Source organism: Osmia lignaria, chromosome 15, assembly GCF_051020975.1.
Source record: "Osmia lignaria lignaria isolate PbOS001 chromosome 15, iyOsmLign1, whole genome shotgun sequence".
In the NCBI taxonomy this organism is placed as follows: domain Eukaryota; kingdom Metazoa; phylum Arthropoda; class Insecta; order Hymenoptera; family Megachilidae; genus Osmia; species Osmia lignaria.
Genome location: NC_135046.1, coordinates 9,373,894 through 9,391,326, shown reverse-complemented (window position 1 = coordinate 9,391,326; position 17,433 = coordinate 9,373,894). Strand labels below are relative to the sequence as shown.

General features: G+C 31.4%; 3 protein-coding genes and 1 long non-coding RNA gene across 7 annotated transcripts; 1 reads left to right on the top strand and 3 right to left on the bottom strand.

The window, feature by feature from the left end:
* Positions 1 to 660: 660 nt before the first annotated feature.
* On the top strand, positions 661 to 17,208 carry LOC117600261 (uncharacterized). Of its 2 annotated transcripts, XR_004580424.2 has the most exons (5): positions 661 to 1,054; positions 1,121 to 5,770; positions 5,851 to 5,948; positions 6,017 to 6,121; positions 16,990 to 17,208. It is a non-coding gene; the product is annotated as an uncharacterized LOC117600261 (long non-coding RNA). The 2 variants fall into 2 exon arrangements; XR_004580423.2 differs by lacking the exon at positions 16,990 to 17,208 and having other exon boundaries at positions 6,017 to 8,764.
* LOC117600255 (G-protein coupled receptor dmsr-1) lies at positions 2,218 to 6,179 on the bottom strand. 3 transcript variants are annotated; one of them, XM_076692573.1, is made up of 6 exons: positions 5,856 to 6,179; positions 5,065 to 5,311; positions 3,716 to 4,117; positions 2,610 to 2,774; positions 2,494 to 2,540; positions 2,218 to 2,340 (listed from the first exon to the last, which is right to left on the bottom strand). In XM_076692573.1, the coding sequence occupies exons 1-5, from the start codon at positions 6,177 to 6,179 to the stop codon at positions 2,524 to 2,526; spliced, it is 1,155 nt and encodes a 384-aa protein (XP_076548688.1). In that variant the 3' UTR covers positions 2,218 to 2,340; positions 2,494 to 2,523. The 3 variants fall into 3 exon arrangements, with proteins under 3 accessions (XP_076548688.1, XP_076548687.1, XP_034171300.2); XM_076692572.1 differs by having other exon boundaries at positions 2,228 to 2,357; XM_034315409.2 differs by lacking the exons at positions 2,218 to 2,340; positions 2,494 to 2,540 and having other exon boundaries at positions 2,572 to 2,774.
* LOC143306109 (succinate--CoA ligase [GDP-forming] subunit beta, mitochondrial-like) lies at positions 8,834 to 10,820 on the bottom strand. The gene is made up of 6 exons (XM_076692571.1): positions 10,456 to 10,820; positions 10,272 to 10,371; positions 9,608 to 10,203; positions 9,342 to 9,476; positions 9,128 to 9,256; positions 8,834 to 9,039 (listed from the first exon to the last, which is right to left on the bottom strand). The coding sequence occupies exons 1-6, from the start codon at positions 10,652 to 10,654 to the stop codon at positions 8,927 to 8,929; spliced, it is 1,272 nt and encodes a 423-aa protein (XP_076548686.1). The 5' UTR covers positions 10,655 to 10,820; the 3' UTR covers positions 8,834 to 8,926.
* Positions 11,315 to 16,860, bottom strand: LOC117600260 (contactin). The gene is made up of 8 exons (XM_034315417.2): positions 16,660 to 16,860; positions 15,582 to 16,429; positions 15,111 to 15,489; positions 14,923 to 15,025; positions 14,376 to 14,848; positions 14,034 to 14,312; positions 13,501 to 13,950; positions 11,315 to 13,423 (listed from the first exon to the last, which is right to left on the bottom strand). Exons 2-8 carry the CDS (start codon positions 16,386 to 16,388, stop codon positions 12,237 to 12,239), a joined length of 3,678 nt encoding a protein of 1,225 aa, XP_034171308.2. The 5' UTR covers positions 16,389 to 16,429; positions 16,660 to 16,860; the 3' UTR covers positions 11,315 to 12,236.
* Positions 17,209 to 17,433: the final 225 nt, after the last annotated feature.

Genomic DNA, 17,433 nt, shown 5'->3' with positions numbered 1-17,433 from the left:
ATTCGAGCGTGACTTCTTTGAAATAGTTCCTATTCCATGATATGAATTATATGAATATATATTCAACGTACCGGTAAGAATATTGTCAGGTGATAATTAGGGTAGAATATTCGTTAAAAAATAAACAAGTTTGAGCGAGTGGTATTTGAAGCTTTACCTTACACGGACAATTTCCACTTACAAATTAAGGAAGAATTCCAGCTAATCAACTCGAGTCCCTCTAATGAAAGTGGCTCCGGTGTTATTTCATTTCTTTCGAGTTGGTCGGAGCAATTTGTAGAAGAATGTTACCTTTTTTTGCGAGAACGCAAATGATTTTATAATGTCGCGTTAGGATCGCGCGTAAATTAGAAAGGCAACCGAGGAGCAAGGATTATAGCCTGGAATGATAAAGGTGACTAAATAGAAACGAGCCGGGCCTCGATCAGCGGTGGATCGAGGACTATTTCAGAGAGGATTCCAGGAACGTTTCGAACGGAGAAATCGAGAGACACGCTATGCTCCCATTTCAGCTGGTCGCGTAAGTACGTGGGTCTCATACAGCCTGTTATCGTATCTGTTACCTTGTGATGGAGCCAGCCATCCTATCAACAACAAGCTTCTTTATGACGATTACACTCCATTCTCTCGAATCGACCTTTCCTCGAACCGGCTTACCCAAGGGCGCGCCTTCCTATTAAGGTCGGGCCAATCATTGTCCGAAATACTTATCGTAAAACACCGTTTTACATATTGTTATTAGTCGTATTGCATTCAGAAAACCAATATACTAATTGCTGGTGAATTATTATAAATAGCATTGGTTACTACTCCAAACCAGTGAGTAATAATGAAGAGGAGTAGTCGAGGAACATTTGGATGGGACTCGAATTTAACAAGTAACAGGTTAAACTTTATGATGAGACCCATAGGATCTTATAAAAAAATTTAGAAATTTGCAAAAGAATAAGAAAACGTAGTATTTACAAAAAATGCTAAGGTCTAGTGAATCTCATCTTACAAGTTAAGGGTTAAATGATGGGAGAAATATCTTTTATGCCGCTTGAATACCATGGTATTATTTACTGGCAAAGCGTAATTAGTGAAAAGGAACAATTTGTGTAAAGATAAACATTTACAGGAATACAGGTGAACATACCTTTTACACTGGTTCTCGAAGCGTCTCCTTCTTCGGGCACAATTAGAACTGCACAATGTAAGTTTAAGTCACGAATAGCTCACAACCGTTATTTTACCGGCAATGTAAAGGATTTAAAAGACTAGTCAAGAATCAGTTTCACTTTTCTTTATATTAATTACAGAATTTGTACGAAACATTCAGTTTGGTGAATATATTTTAGCGTCTTAATCGAACTTGTTCCGCCATTGCTCTTGTTAGTTCTTGAAACTGACAAATAAGGGCGCTCGAATCAGGGAAAAAGGTGAAGACCAAGCTTTAAACACAGAATTATCCTAAGAACGAACCGGAAAAAATATCAAATATAGTTTACACAAATGTATATATGAAATTTATATACAAAAATCTATTGAAAGTATGTATTATGAACATATATCTTCATTTCTTTTTCTTAACAGTAAAGTATGTATAGTATGTTTTCGACCTGATGGCATAGAGAGAGTGAATCTACATGAAAATACAAGTTAAAAATATAGAGTGACATTTCCTCGTACGAGGCTTTATTTTTCAATAAATCAATGTTGAAAATTCATCGAATTTTAAAAAATCGCGAGAACAAGTGGCACCATCTATTGTTTGGTGCGTAAAATGAGCTTTTTGATTTCGCCGATAGGATGCGCAAAAAATATATTTATTTTTAGTTCTCGCCATTAGCATAAGGCGGCGCTATTATATTTTAAAAAGCGTCCCCTAGTAGCGGTAACAAGAAGTAAAAGTCAAAGTAATTTTTGACACTTGCGCTAAATGACACCACTTGTTCATTGGCGCATTTTTTTAAATCGGATAAATTTCAACATTGATTTATTCGAAAATGAAGCTTTGTACCAAAAGTGTCATTCTACCTTTCTAACTTATATTTTAATGTGATTTCACTGCTTTCTGCGGTTGTGCAATCAAATCGGAAGCACTGTATATATGTGCGAAAATTTTAAGATCAGAAACAAACATTTTTAAGTACAGAAACAAATATAAGTACAGTCGGACATACTTAATAATTCTTTTTATTTTATTATTATTATTACTGCACTATATACAATAAACACGTTGTTAGTTACATTTGGCAGTAATAATTTCAAAAGAATTTCAAGATACACATTTCAGCACCATGTGTTAGTACAACAAATAATGTTTTAGAGACATTGTGGTCTTCTCATATGGTAAAACTGAAATTTAAAATTTGCTGTAACAAGTATTAACAATGATTATAAATGCAACATTTTATTAACTTTGTTATTATTAATATTCATTTATAGTTTCACATACTATATTTATACTTTAAATATGAAACTTTTTATTATTAAAGATATGTTACTTACATAAAAAATCACAATCAGAATTAATATATTTTAATAGATAAGTAATGCTGAAACAAAATTCCATCATTTCTGTTCTAATTATACTTGCGTCACTTGTGTTACCGTATGATTTGTACCCGTGCGTCCATTATTTTCTAGAAAAATCTGTTTTCCAATACTGGGAATTTTCCAACTGTTGCAGAAAAGTTCATTGAACGTTTTTCTAAATTGTCTACTCATTGTGCAATAAAGTATGAAATTTATAGCTGAGTTTACAAGGGTTAACATATCGATAACGTCACCTAAAAATTAAAATCACAATAATTAAAACTGATTACAATAAGCAATTGCTGATATTACTTTTATTATTAATAAATTAAGGAAATATATCAAACATCTTCCATTAATGTTAAACTACAAAAATTTGATAAAATTTGATACTGTTGTTCTGTTTACTGATATTTATTCAATAAATGCTCCTCGACTTTTTAACCTTTCTCTCAACTGTGTCGCGCTTTTAGTACTGATACAATACTCTACAGCTTTTGTATTAAAGTGACGATAAAACTCTTTCATAAAAGCAGAAATCAGATCAAAGGAAAAAAACTAATTCCTATGTAAAAAAAATGCTCCACTTTTATGCAGCAAACATTTTTTCTTCTCTTTCAATTAAATTTCGAAAAATGAAACGATAAACATTTTACTGGTATACTCATTCTATGAAAATTTGAGCTCCAAATTGATATAACATAAGTGCTATTTTGTGAAATTTTTATTCCCTAAAATCATGTCAAACTTTTTACGTTTTGAAATCGACCAGTTGATGTACAACAACATAATATTTGAAGATACCTGTATCACATGCAACGTAAACTTTTCTCGACAAAGGAAAAATATAAAGAAGGAAACCTTCTTTTTCTTGGTCTCGCAAGTTGAGCAGAAGCAGAAGTCAAGTGAATAGTGGAAGACTTCTTTCTGTACGCTTCTTCTTAATCGAAAGCCGCTTCCGTTGCACACAGATATACCATATCCGAAAAGACTACGTAGAATTGTTATTTTAATCCTGCTGTTAAATGTAACTTTCAGTGGAATTTCACACCGGAGGATTAAACTTTTCTTTGAAGGTATCATTTTTTTATATACTCGTATATTATTGGACATTCTAGGTGGTTTTTAGTCAGTTGAATTTTTAACTTAAAAAATGATGTGAAAGAAAGTTTGCTGAGCCAGTATAAGTACTAACCCAGCATCAAGTAACAAGTCCGGAAAAATCCTGGACCAAGGAGCACACTAAAAAGTCCCAGTATTCCCTGGGGTAGTTCTGTCAATAAAAAAAGCAGCAAAACTGCGAGCAACATCATCGTGGTCCGATCAGTTTGCCGTTCTTTTTCAGCTCTTCGACAGCTTTTCTTCCTTTCAGAATTTTCCTCCTGAATATTCGTTAACTTTCGCCTTCTCCGTTTTGCCTCCAACAGCACTTGAAGAAGTTTCAAGCTGACAATTGTTAGAACAAGGCAAGGAAAAAGTTTTATTACCACACTGTAGATCCAAAAATTTAATTCCTTCAGGATGTCATGATTCTTCACCGTTTCGCTTAATCGAACAAAATACAGTGTTACGTTCGTTGTGTTTTCTAATGGTACATCTAAAAAGGTAAACGTTTTTTAATAAGATAAATTGAAAAAAAAAAGAAAGAAAAATAACTACGGGAACACGTAGCGATTGGAAACGAAGTTTATACAATGAAAATGCAAAATTCTGTACGTTCGATCATACTGAAAAATTAGTGTTGCAAATATCGGAATATCTCTGGTCTTATCGCTTTTTGTCAAGTTGAAAAAAAATGTATGAAAATAAAATAATGAAATAGAAAACATAGCATCAGAGAGTGGACGCGCTTCGTGTGTTCAAGAATGCATATTAACTGAGCAGAGCTTTTAAACGGTTCTTAAGGGTCGAGAATGTTAGTAGTAATAAACATTGATATTTTAAGCTTTGTAAATTATTTGCTGTTATACAAACAGTAAACTTTTAACTGCTATATTAATTGACGTATACGTTATGATAGTTAAAGTGCTTTTTCTAGTAAACCCATTAAATATAGTATTAAAATTTTCTTTTCTTCATTAATATCCAATACGTAAAATATCAAATGTTCCATAATAACCACTTTTAAAATAAATGGCTATTTTTCTTTTCAGTAAAATCTCATATATTTAAAACGCTCGTGAATTGTTTTTTTGCAAACAAACATTCGCGAATAAAATTTCCACAGAGTATTTAGGTCAACTTTTAGACACCGAAAGATATTTCTCTGCATATATTCAGAAAATACCCAACTGTTAGAAGAACTGTTCAAACAAGTACAAGAAAAAAGCTTATGGCACATCGCAAGAATTAGTTATATAATATTCTTCTAACGAATGAGTGGAAACGAGCTTTTCGAATTAAATAGTTATAACAAGGTCATTGCATAAATGTCAGTCAATATACAATTAAAAGTTTAGAACAATAATTAACATTTTTCGTGCATTAATGCATGCTCGTTTTAAAATAGAAACAGAGGAAGGGTAATGCGCGTTAACTGCTTACCGATCAAGCTTCGATTTCGAATATTTATGCTCATTCCATTGGGATCCAACACCTCTACTTGTTTTTTCACTTCTGTCGTAATGTACAGAGGTATACAAAGCACAGGGCAAAAAACGTACGCAACGAAAATTGCAAAAATAGTTCGTCTGTAACTACACCACTCTCTGTTCTGTTGTGGCCTTGCCACCGCCACGTATCTCCACACAGCCAATATTAACGTCAAACAAATTGAAATAGTATGACAAACCTGTGAAAATTTAATTGGAAATTCAATTAACACAACCGTACCCTCCTTTTCCTTTTCTTTAGGTTGTTTAGAAAATCTCATTGACAGTTTCTTTTCTTAGTACCGGTAATTTTATACACAAAGAATAATGTTGTGGTTCTGCGAAGCAGAACTTTCCTATGCTTATCTTACAACTGTTGCTTCTCTAGTTGAAACAAGATTGATCAACTTGTTGGTCTTTCAAGAACACGGAATTACGGTATAATGAAATAAAGCTAAATTCATTTCTTGTTGGACTGCAATTTAGCCTTTAATTAAAGAAGAAGGAGGATGCAGTATGTTGGATTGATTGGTTTCCAAACATGTAGGTCAATCCTCATCAAACAAAGCAAGGAAACGAAGGTTCCCGTAAGAATGCGACCAACCGTAAATACCGAAACGACTTTACGGGACATCGGTGCACTATAATTTCTTTTTATGGTAATTGCTTTGCAAATCAATTTCTAATAAGTTTTCGAAGAAACATCAATAACAATGTAGATAATTTATTTAATTAACAGGTTACCTGAGCGAAGTTTGAGTGAAACAGCACGAAGATAGTCCATCCGTAGGTGAACGTGTCTCGTCTGGATCGTCGGTACAGATAAAGATGAATCGCGTAAGGAATGTAATCTATCATTACGAGTAAATCGGCCACAGCTAATCCTGTTAAAATTATGTTCGTAGGTGATCTCATCTCTCGCCGAGTCAGAACGAGAATGTTCAAAATGTTTGCGATCGAACCAAAAATGCAAACTAAGAGTGAGATCCAGCCGTGCAGCTGCGAATAATGTGAGTGAAACGAGGATAAGTTGCAAACATAGTAGCTCGAGGTAGTGTTAAAATTCATGTTCGTTGTAAATGCGTTTCCTCCTTTTCCTGTTTCCCTTCTTTTTTTCTTCCTTTTTCTTGCAAATAGGTTCAGTCGGTGTTCGTAAAATCTATTAATCTTCTTCGATGTCTGAATGTCCAGTATAAGGCAATAATTCTCAGCGAGATGTCCCCGGCTATCGGACGGACACCTACGGAACACGGAGATTCTTTAAATATTTGAAAACTAGTCCGCGAATCCTTGTTCGATAGGTTCCCTCGTAAATTTTTCCCTGCCGTAAACTAAAATAATCAAAGCAGAGAAAATAGGTGTTTGGTATTCTTCAAACAAGTTCCTTCGATTTCCTAGAAAAAGATTTTTCTTTTGTATCTAACGTTTTTAAAAATACTTTCAGTTTTGTTTGTATTATTTCTGGAATCTCTTTCGATTCGGGTAATTGTTTTTGAAAGTAAGCTGGCAACTTCCTCTTGAGAGTACGCTGGGTTACTTAAAAATTCCTGGCACTTTCCTGTTCGATCCTCGAGAAAATATCCCCTGAACTTCGTTTCCACTCTTTGAAAAGTATTTCCGTGAAGCCTTGTTCCTTTATCCTCAACGGGTTTTCAGGAAATGGTCCTTTATCCTTAACGATGTACTTCGGATAGAGAAATGTTGTGATTCCGCAGATCCGTCAAGCTCATCGGTAATGTTTTCTTTCAATCTCTTCGTGGCAATCGCAGAACACTGCCTTTTTATGCAGCCTGAATGGATTCAACAAGTAATTCTCAACATGTTACTTATATATTTCCTTTACCTTTTCTCTTTTTCGTACAATATAAGGTACAATTGCAGCTATATTTTAAACATTATTTAAAAATTTTTTAATATTATTTTAGCGCATCGGTGCCAGTTTTAATTCGGTATATTAATTTCAATTCTAAAACTAATGATGAATTTAATTTCATTTAGGTAATTAATATTTATTCGATACTTAGCGATATTCGAACTAAATTAAAGTCACACTAGAGAATGCAACAAACGAACAGTGGATAAACAACCGGTGTCGTTTCCCAGGTGCACCCGAGCGCTGCGACGTCGGTCGAGCTAGTGTCGTCGCGCCGTTATCGCTCTTTTAGCCGCCCCGAAATTTTAACGCAGACGCAGATCATTTGTCTCCCCCTTCTCTTCATCCCTTCTCTCATTTCGGTCTCTTTTTCACCAACTTTCATTTATCATTTTACTCATCTAAGTACTTGATTAATCATTCATTCATCTTCTCTCTGTATCTTTCTTCTTTGCGTTCATTCCATTACTTAGACAGGGTGTTTGAAGAAAAATATACATCATAAATATTACAAATCCTCTGTGAAAAAAAAAAGAAAAAATGGAGAGTTCTTTAGCTTTTTATAATTCAATTTTTGGCACTGCCTGTTTAAGTCTTCAGCGAAAGAGCGAATGACTAATAAATGAAGAGATACGCACATGCATCTATAGCAAGCACTATGGAAAAGTAATAGATGGTTTACGTTAGTCTGTTTGTTACAAAAACAGCTAAAAGGAAATGATTGCTACTGTTTAGAAGTGCTTATTCTGTGCGCTTACGCATCACTATATGCGATCCTCTCTGTGGGGGGTGAACTTTTGTAACCATACATCAGTTATTCACTCACAAGGGCAGTTCTCGAAGTAGTAAACTAAGTACTTGATAGTTCATTTAAAAACGCTTTCCACTGTTCCTCATTTTTCGTCCATTAATAAAAAAAAAGAAACATTTTAATATAATATAAAATACCGTTTTAATTAAAAGAGCGCGGGTTAGTCGATTTTTGCTACGGTTGCTCTTCTTTTTGTACACGAATTCAAATCACCACGGAGGGATTTCAAATTGTATAATTATGCAAATTTACACTTTATATATATATATATTTTTTTTGTACGATAAAACAATTAATTTTACAAAGTTTGTTCGTATTTAATGTTGTTAAATATAACTTATTAAATAAAATAGTACAGAAAGAACATTTATATTGATTTACAAGAACAACTTTTTATTGGGCAAAGTACAAATTACAAAGATAAATATACAAAATGGGAGATAATAGGCTTCCCCAGGAAAAATGGTACCTGCCCCTCTAACATAGGCTTTACCGGGGATTCCCGGGTTCCGACTTCCCCCATAGGCTTTCTCAGGCTTCGCGGCTTAACAATTAAAAATTATATTATCCTGTTTCTAAATCATTTTTAATATCGTCAAAATTAGGATTCTGAACGTTCTTGCATCTTCTTCATTGACATTTTCCTTCGGGAAACCTACTTTTTTTTATACTGTATAAAATGTTTAACGATCCTTTAAAAATACATTCAGTCATTCTGTTTATATACTTACAAAACAATTTAACTTGCTTACTATTCCAATCTTTTGAATATACAAAATACGAAAATATCGAAGTGATTCATTTAAAATGTATACAATTTTTGACCAAACAATGTGCACTCGGAAACATTTATCAAATGAAAATAAAATAAAACAAAACTTTATGATAACATAATAAACCGAAAATTATTAATTTAAATAAATAAATACCTTTAATTAAATTATTAATAATAAATTCGAAACATAAAATTATTTTTTCTTTTACTTTCCACAATGAAACCTAACATGTATGCTCAAACAAAATGAAACAAAAAAAAATCAACTTTTTATATTATAACAATTTTATAAATGTTTCCTCACATTTACGAATTTTTACTTTTAAAGCACTTAATACAGAGCACAGCTGTTAAATTTATGCTTTTACTGAACAAACTGCTTTTTTAGCAGCTTCGTCTAAATCATTTGCAGTAAGAATTGACAAATTACTTTCTGCAAGAATTTTCTTTGCTTCTGTCACATTAGTACCTAATTTTAAAAGAAAAGGATGATTATTATTAAACTATACAGTTATTTTAATATAAGACATAAAACCAAGCAATTAGAAAATAATTACCTTCCAGTCTAACAACAAGCGGAATTTCAAGTCGTAAATTATGATATGCTGTAATAATACCTTTGGCTATAGTGGCACAATTTACAATTCCTCCAAACACATTTACAAGAATTACTTTTACTTTCGGATCTAAAGATATCAAATAAGATCTGGAGTTTTATCAAATTTTAATAACAGATTTAATAGTGTTATTATTTGTTTCAATGTTTATTACCATCACTTAGAATTTTAAATGCTTGATAAACTTGATCTTCTTTAACACCTCCACCTACATCTAAGAAGTTTGCTGGAGAGCCACCATTTAGTTTAATTATATCCATAGTAGCCATTGCTAAACCAGCACCATTAACTAAATATGAAACACAGAATCAAAAACTTACTAATTCGTTGTAATGCTCATTTATAAATATTTATCTATCAAAACAATAAGAGAAGTTTTTTACTCATAATATTGAACATAACATTATTAATAAAGCATACCCAAGCATCCTATGTTACCATCCATGCCAATATAATTTAAATTAAATCGTGATGCAGCTGCTTCTCTAGGATCTTTAGTATCATGATCCTCTAAAGCAAACAAATCCTGCTGTCTGAATTGAGCATTATCATCAAATGATATTTTTGCATCTACTGCTATAACTTGATTATCTGTAGTTACAGCCAATGGATTAATTTCAACTTGCAAAGCATCAATATCTACAAACAGTTTCCACAAATTTTTTAATTCAAATATTGCTTTCTCTTGTACAGTTGGATCCAGAAAACCAAGAAATATGCTAACATCTTTAGCAATATCATCATCAATACCATAATATATATCTAGAGGTACTGTTTTTAATAATTCAGGAGTTTTTTCAGCAACTATTTCAATATCCATACCACCTGCTGGTGAAGCAATTAACACAGGACCATTGTGCTGTCTATCCATAAGAATACAAATGTATGTTTCTTGCTTTATATTTACAGATTCTGCTATCATAATTTTTTGTACTAATATGCCATCTTCTGAAGTCTGTTTAGTGATAAGGCGGTGACCTAACATATTTTTCACAACATCTACAACAGCTTTACGGCTAATAAGAAATATGTTAAATAACATGTATGTCTTTATATTATATTTATACAATGTACTTTCACTTACTCCTTTGTAAGATGCACACCTCCTTTGAAACCATTATCAAACCAACCCTTACCACGACCACCAGCTAATACTTGAGCTTTTATAACATATTCATCTGCATCTATGGGACAAAATATAATATAATTATGTTATACTTTTATACATAACAAATCATCAAATAGTAAACATTAAAGAAAATACTAACGCAGTTTTTCTAAAGCAGAATCTGTTTTATTTAAATCATCCACAATTGCGAAATTTTGCACAGAAACTCCGCAATCTCTGAGAAGTTCCTTACTTTGATATTCAAGTAAATTCAAATTTCTCGTCTGGTTAACATTAAATGTTGAATTTTTTGTCAACACTTGAATTGAATATAACTTTCGGCTTGCAATTCGCAACATATTTAACCTTACAGTCACAACGTTATAAAAAGACAGTGATTACTTTTCTGTAAAACGTTTAAAATTGTTTGTAATGCTCAATCATCGGCATTAATGCGAGACACTGTTTATATATGTAAAATATGTTTAAAAGAATGTTTTAATAAACATTATTATTTGTGTACATCTGTAATCACCGGCTTCTAAAATTAGCTACAAAAAAGTTATCTTCTATCCAACTGAACGTTTATTTTTATTTTTATTTATTTATCTTTTTCATATATATGCTATATATAAAATAATTTATTTTTTATTTATATTACCATAATAATGTCCCAGATATAAACCTATCTACATACACTTACAAGCATAATTGAAATAGTAAAATGGAAGTTATTATATTTATATAAACAGAACTTTTTCAAAAATTTAAATTTGAATCTACATACAGAAGGTAAAAGGTACAATACACACACAGAAATAGTACATTCATTCTTGTTGTAAAACATGTATATTATAAGATCTTTTGTTTAGTAATACATTAATATAAAATGATACATATTTTCTTATAATTAAAAGTTATATTACTAAATACAGAGTACAAATTTAAATATAATTCAAATTTAAATTTGTATATATAAAAAAAAGAACTCAATAAAAAATTTCATGCATAACTGAAGATCTTTAGGTATTAAATTATTGGTGTAATATTTATACATTTTTTAATGAGATTTCTTTTTATGAAATATTTTATTATTATTTATACAAACAGAGCAACATTAAAGTTGTTTAGAATTTGTTAAAAAAGATTAAGGTGATAAATATTATTTACAGTCTATCATCTGGATATTCATGGACGGATGGATAGAAACTTTGTCAATTAAAGTAAAAAAATCCCTTGTTTATAAATTCTTAAAACTAAGTATAAAAACCGTTGCAAAAATAATTAAAAGTTTATACTATATTTAATTGTTTATACTCTAAGCTGCATAATAGCACTCACGATTTTTATTCAAAAAATGCTGATGAATGTTATGTTTTTCGTTTTCATTATCAGAAGACTGCCAGCAAGTGTTATTAATATTGATCTTGGGCCCTGTAATAACACTTTTATATCTGTATTTCTGTGGCTCACACTACCACTTGAACTGCTTAATGTTAATCTAACTAATGTTTTCAAGCTAACTAATGCTTTAAAGTTAGCTTAATTAAAGTAATACTTTGAAGTACAAAATTACTCATACTGTATAACAATACTTTATCATTTTATAATAACCAGCTACTTTTTTGAAACATGACATGATATTAAACAAATGAATTTTATGATAATAACATGTACAAATCATAAACTTTGCTCAAATCATGAATTTTAATTTTGTTTCCTCTCATTATAATGAGAGAACACGAGTTAGTATCACTTAATAATATTCAGATTTTCGATAACGCATCAATATCAGATGCCATTAACTCAATAATATCAGAAAATTATTAAGATATTTTTATCTACATAAAAATACTCAATATATTGCATTTTTTAATTGCGTTTAAAAAAAATGGTTAGTAGATATTCAATATATCCATTTCGTATAAAAATATGCTCATATTACACACAGTTGTAAATTCGTAATAGTAATAACAATGATATTCCTAGAGCAGCATCTAAAATCTTATTACTCGCACTACTTCTAAAACTAGATACATCACCCATTTGAAACGTATGAGTTGGACTTGACATACGTCCGTCTCCACCGTTGCTAAATGCAAGTACTCGTAAATGATACGCCTTACCAGGACTAAGATTAGTAATATCTGCTTCTAATTTTGAACCACCTGGTATAATAGTATCATTTGCAGTGCTCATATCTTGATCTAATTCCCACACACGTATCTTGTAACCTATTAATGGTTCTTCATCCAAACTTGGTTGCACATAACGCCACACAACTCTAACTGTTGATGGATTTACACCATGCACATTAACAGAAGATGGTGGTTTCTGTGGTGCTTTACGATAAGTTCTTTCTAAATATCGTTCACTTTCTGGACCTTCTCCAGCGGAATTGTACGCCATTACTTTAACATAATAATAAGTATCAGGTTGCAAACCAACTACAAGGGCCAAAGGTTGTGTGCTTCTAGATAGATAGTATACCGCATCTTCTTCTCTATTACTTTCTTTCCAATATTTTATTCTGTGACCAATTAACTTTCCTCGTATCTTTTCACGAGTTTGTTCAATTGGTGCCCAACTAACTTTCAAACTAGTACTGTTATAACTATGTGCAACCACTTGCTGTGGAGCTACTTGCGGCATATCTTCTGCACTGAATATTGTAACTTCATTAGAAATTGGCCCAAAACCTAACGAATTTGCTGCTTGAACTTTTACTTCATATTCTGTATAATAGAATTGCGATTGTATCGATACAACACTTCTTCCAATATTACCATGTCCTTTTAAGGACAAGGACTGAAACTCCGTCTCATGATACTTTCGACGCCAAAATACTTTATAATAAATTCCTGCACCATTTTGATCAGAAGACGGTAAAGGATTCCATGTTATCGTAAGATCTCCAATTTTTCCACCTCCACCACCTATGTTAGATGGGATTTTATATGGTTTATCCGGTGGTGTACTGTACTGTGGAGAAGGTGATGATGGGACACTATATCCCAATTCATTAAAAGCCGACACGCAAAATTCATAAGTGGTATAAGGACTTAAAACATTTTCTAAATAAGCCTCTTTTCTACCATTGTATCTATCTACTTCAATGGCAGTGATATCTGAAACAATATTTACATTATACACATTTGCATCATGATATGTAAAAAATTAAAATAGAAAATTACATTATACACACTTTCTATCAAATTGAACCATGTGTGATTCCAGTTAGTTCTTGCAGTTACAGTATACTTAGTAATGGATCTACCATTCAAAGCACCATCAGTCCAACGTAATGTTGTAGATGTTTTTACAATATTTACAACTTGAACACCACCCGGTGGTCCAGGTGGACCTTCTACCGTCACCATCGTTTTGCTAGAAATTTCTCCTACAGCACTTTTAATTATGCATTCATATTCTCCTCCTTCTACAAATGTGGCGTTTATTATCCTAAGTTCCTCGCCATCGATACGCAATCTTGGATTATTCGCTAAATCTTCATCCCTGATTCGTAAACCATTATGTTTCCAAATATAAGCTACATCTAACATTTCATCCACTTCTCCCATACAACGTAAAGTTCGATTTTGCATTACGGCTGTAGTTATACGTTGGGGTAATTTTTCAAGAAAATGCGGACCACCTTGATTTCAAATTGCCATTTATATATAGATATTATTACATATAAGATCAACACGTTAAATATTGTAAAATATATTAACTTACGTAATACTATTAATCGTCCTCGAGTTTCATCACTTCCATACTGATTCGTTGCACTGCACACATAAGTGCCTTCATCGTCGCTTGAAACAGGACTAATTATAAGGCTGCCAGTTTCTAAAATTTTACGTCTACCACCAGAACCAATAATATTTCCGTCCTTTTTCCAAACGAATTTTGGCCTGGGTGCAGCTTCAGGATTACAAAAGATAGTAACATTACCTTTTTCAGCTGCATAAGTTTCAGGTTCCATAGGTCGTTTTTTAAACGACGGTTTTAATGCTGCGATTTGAAAAATGTAATGATATTATTAAATTTACATAAGACGTTTAAATAACAACTTACATAGAACTCTTAATTGTGCGGATGAATACTTTGTCTTTAACTGATTTTTTGCACGGCATTGATACATCGCTTGATCTCGTTCCGGATCCAAATTTTTGATGGTTAAAACATTGTCTTGTATAAAATATCGATCTCTATCTTCAAAAGGAAGTGTATCTATATTTAAGAGTTCACCATTTCTAAACCAATTATAAGTAACATCTGGTATTCCAAATGCTTCACAAGTCCAAGTTAATTCTCCTCTGTTATCCATATGTTTATCTACTAGTGGAATAGTAAAATTTGGAGCTGCTTGAATGGTTAATGTTACAAAGTTTTCAATTGACAATCTATCATTATGAACTCTACACATGTACTCTCCTTGATCATCAACATGTACTTTCGGTATAATTAATACTCGATTATAACTAGTTGTATATGCTCCACGCGGTAATGATCCACCTCTTCTTGTCCAATTATATGAGGGAACAGGACTACATTAAAGTAAAAAAAAAGTTACATTTAGCTTATGTAACGAACAATCAATTAATTAAAAATACAAACTTACTATCCAAATGCAACACATTCTAGTCTAACTTCTTCCCCTGCAATTGGTGCTTCAGGAAATGCTTTTGGAAAATTATTAGGAAACTTTAATTGCTGGAAAGAAGCTGAAAAGTAAAACGTCTTATTAATATGATAACTATTTTGTAATAAATCTTTGATATTAAATTATTTTTAAAAAAATTGAATTACAATGCGGATCAACTCTCAAAGGGAAGAATGGTCCATTACGACCAGTATCCGAGGCAACACTTTGAACGTTACAAGAATAATTTCCGCGATCAATCATTTCTAATGCAGAGAAATAAAGAGCCCCATCATGGGAAACAAAAACACGTTTATCTTCTTCAACAAAATTGGGGAAATAGTCACGTGCCCAATAATATTTTACTCCAGGAAAATGTTGAGGTGGATCACAATACACAGCCTTTCCCCATTTCTCGTCTCCACGCTCCTCCGAGCGTTTTAAATTAAATTCCAAAATATATCCAAATGATAGTTCTACACTTTCAGATATAATTGTACCGAATTTATTGGTTGCTTTACAATGATACGAGCCTCTATCTTCGGTCTATGTATAATTAATATTTTAAATAGCATTAATATTTTTGTATTATACTTATTTTTAGCACACACATTTAACCAAATTTTAAACATATTTACCTGCTCAGGTTCATAAATAATTAAAGTACCACCACTAACAGTATATCTTGTATTAATTAGTGGATCTATTTTTGTTGCAATTAATCTATCATTTTCATAATCTTCTTTAAACCACTCATATGTAGGTGCAGGATAACCACCTGCCAAGCAACTCAATGAAACATCATTGCTTATTTTTCTTTTTGATACATCAAATACTTTATCTACAGGTTGTTTAATAAAATATGGGCCTCTAGGTATTTCATTAGGATTGTCAATTTCAACACCATAATGGTAAGTACGATCATCATCTACCAAATTATGCAAATTTGAAATTGGGGCTTCACAAATATATAATAATTTCTCTCTACCAGATACACCTTCTAATCCCCAACGCTGTAGATTATTATGATAAGAATATACTAGATAATCTCTACTATATGAATTGTCACTTGGTTCTGGTAAAATTGCATTTTCCATGTTTATTAACTGAGTATTATCAGCTTCATTCATCCAGTTACCATTTTGATATTTTATACCAGTATACCATTTACGGTGCTGTGGATCTTGCCATAATAATTGATATAATATAAATCCATGTTCTTCTAATGAATTAATTGTAACAAGATCACTCTGATAAGCTTGACAATTTTTTCTTGCATCTTCTCTTTCTTTAATAGGACTTTTTATAAAACGATAACAGGATTCTTGAAATTTTATCCAATGTTGTGGACATTGATGAATTACTTCTCCATAGAAAGTATTTTGAGTAAATACACCGGTTATTGCAACCAGGATATATATCAAACTTGTTTGTATATGACACATTGTTGTTGTATCTCAATGTAACTGATGAACTGTTAATTGTCCTGCAATTGTATAATATCATTAATTATATAGTATTAGTTATATGATACAAAATTGTTATCAATTATATAAAACTCTATAAAAATTCTATATGAAAGAAATGTTTATATACAATAATCATGAAAGAAAGGAGTTAGGGAGTGGCAGTACAACCTTCTAAAGCAATTTTGTGTGATACATTCATGTACTCAATTTGTTCATGATTTTAACATTATAATTAAATGCGTTTTACCTTCATTAAATTTCCTTTGTATGTAAAATGTAACAAATTATAATTTAATAACTTTATAAGTTAGCATCCTTACTGCGTAACGTTCAGTAACGTCGCACCAGTACATGTGAACTTACGTCTAACATCAAAATTATCTGATTTCAAGATTATACAGATGATCAATTTACTTTGACTTCAATTTAAAATCTAACAAGTGAGTTGGGAAAATAATTTTAAATGTATTATAGAGTTTATATAAAGATATATATATGTTATAATTCGTATATGTATATTTAATATATATATAAATTAACTGTTTTAAACTGATTATGGATAAACCTTTAATTGCAGTGGTACCCCTTGATAACTAGTCAGCCTTGGACAAGCTGGGAATACCCAATTTTCATTTGTTTATATTTCAAGTATGAAGTCGCAAAATTACAAAATAGACAGGATTTTTTATTATATAGATACTTTTTTTCAAAAAATATATTCTTGTATCTTTTATATTCATTTAATAATTAATAATAATGAGTAAAACTGAAGAACTCAGTTTTTGGGAATGTTAAAATATGCATATTCAATTGGTAAAAGTATATTGAAAATATTTGTATTACTTTACTCATAATTTTATATTATTCATTTAATTGTAAAAAACTTTTGTATGTATATATTTAAGTCTAAGATGTTATCACATGCTTATTGTATCAGTTGTATAAAATTGTTACATGTAGTAAACCTTATTGTTGTTTATAAACATTGATTGTAAATTTGCTAACAATGCAACATGGAATG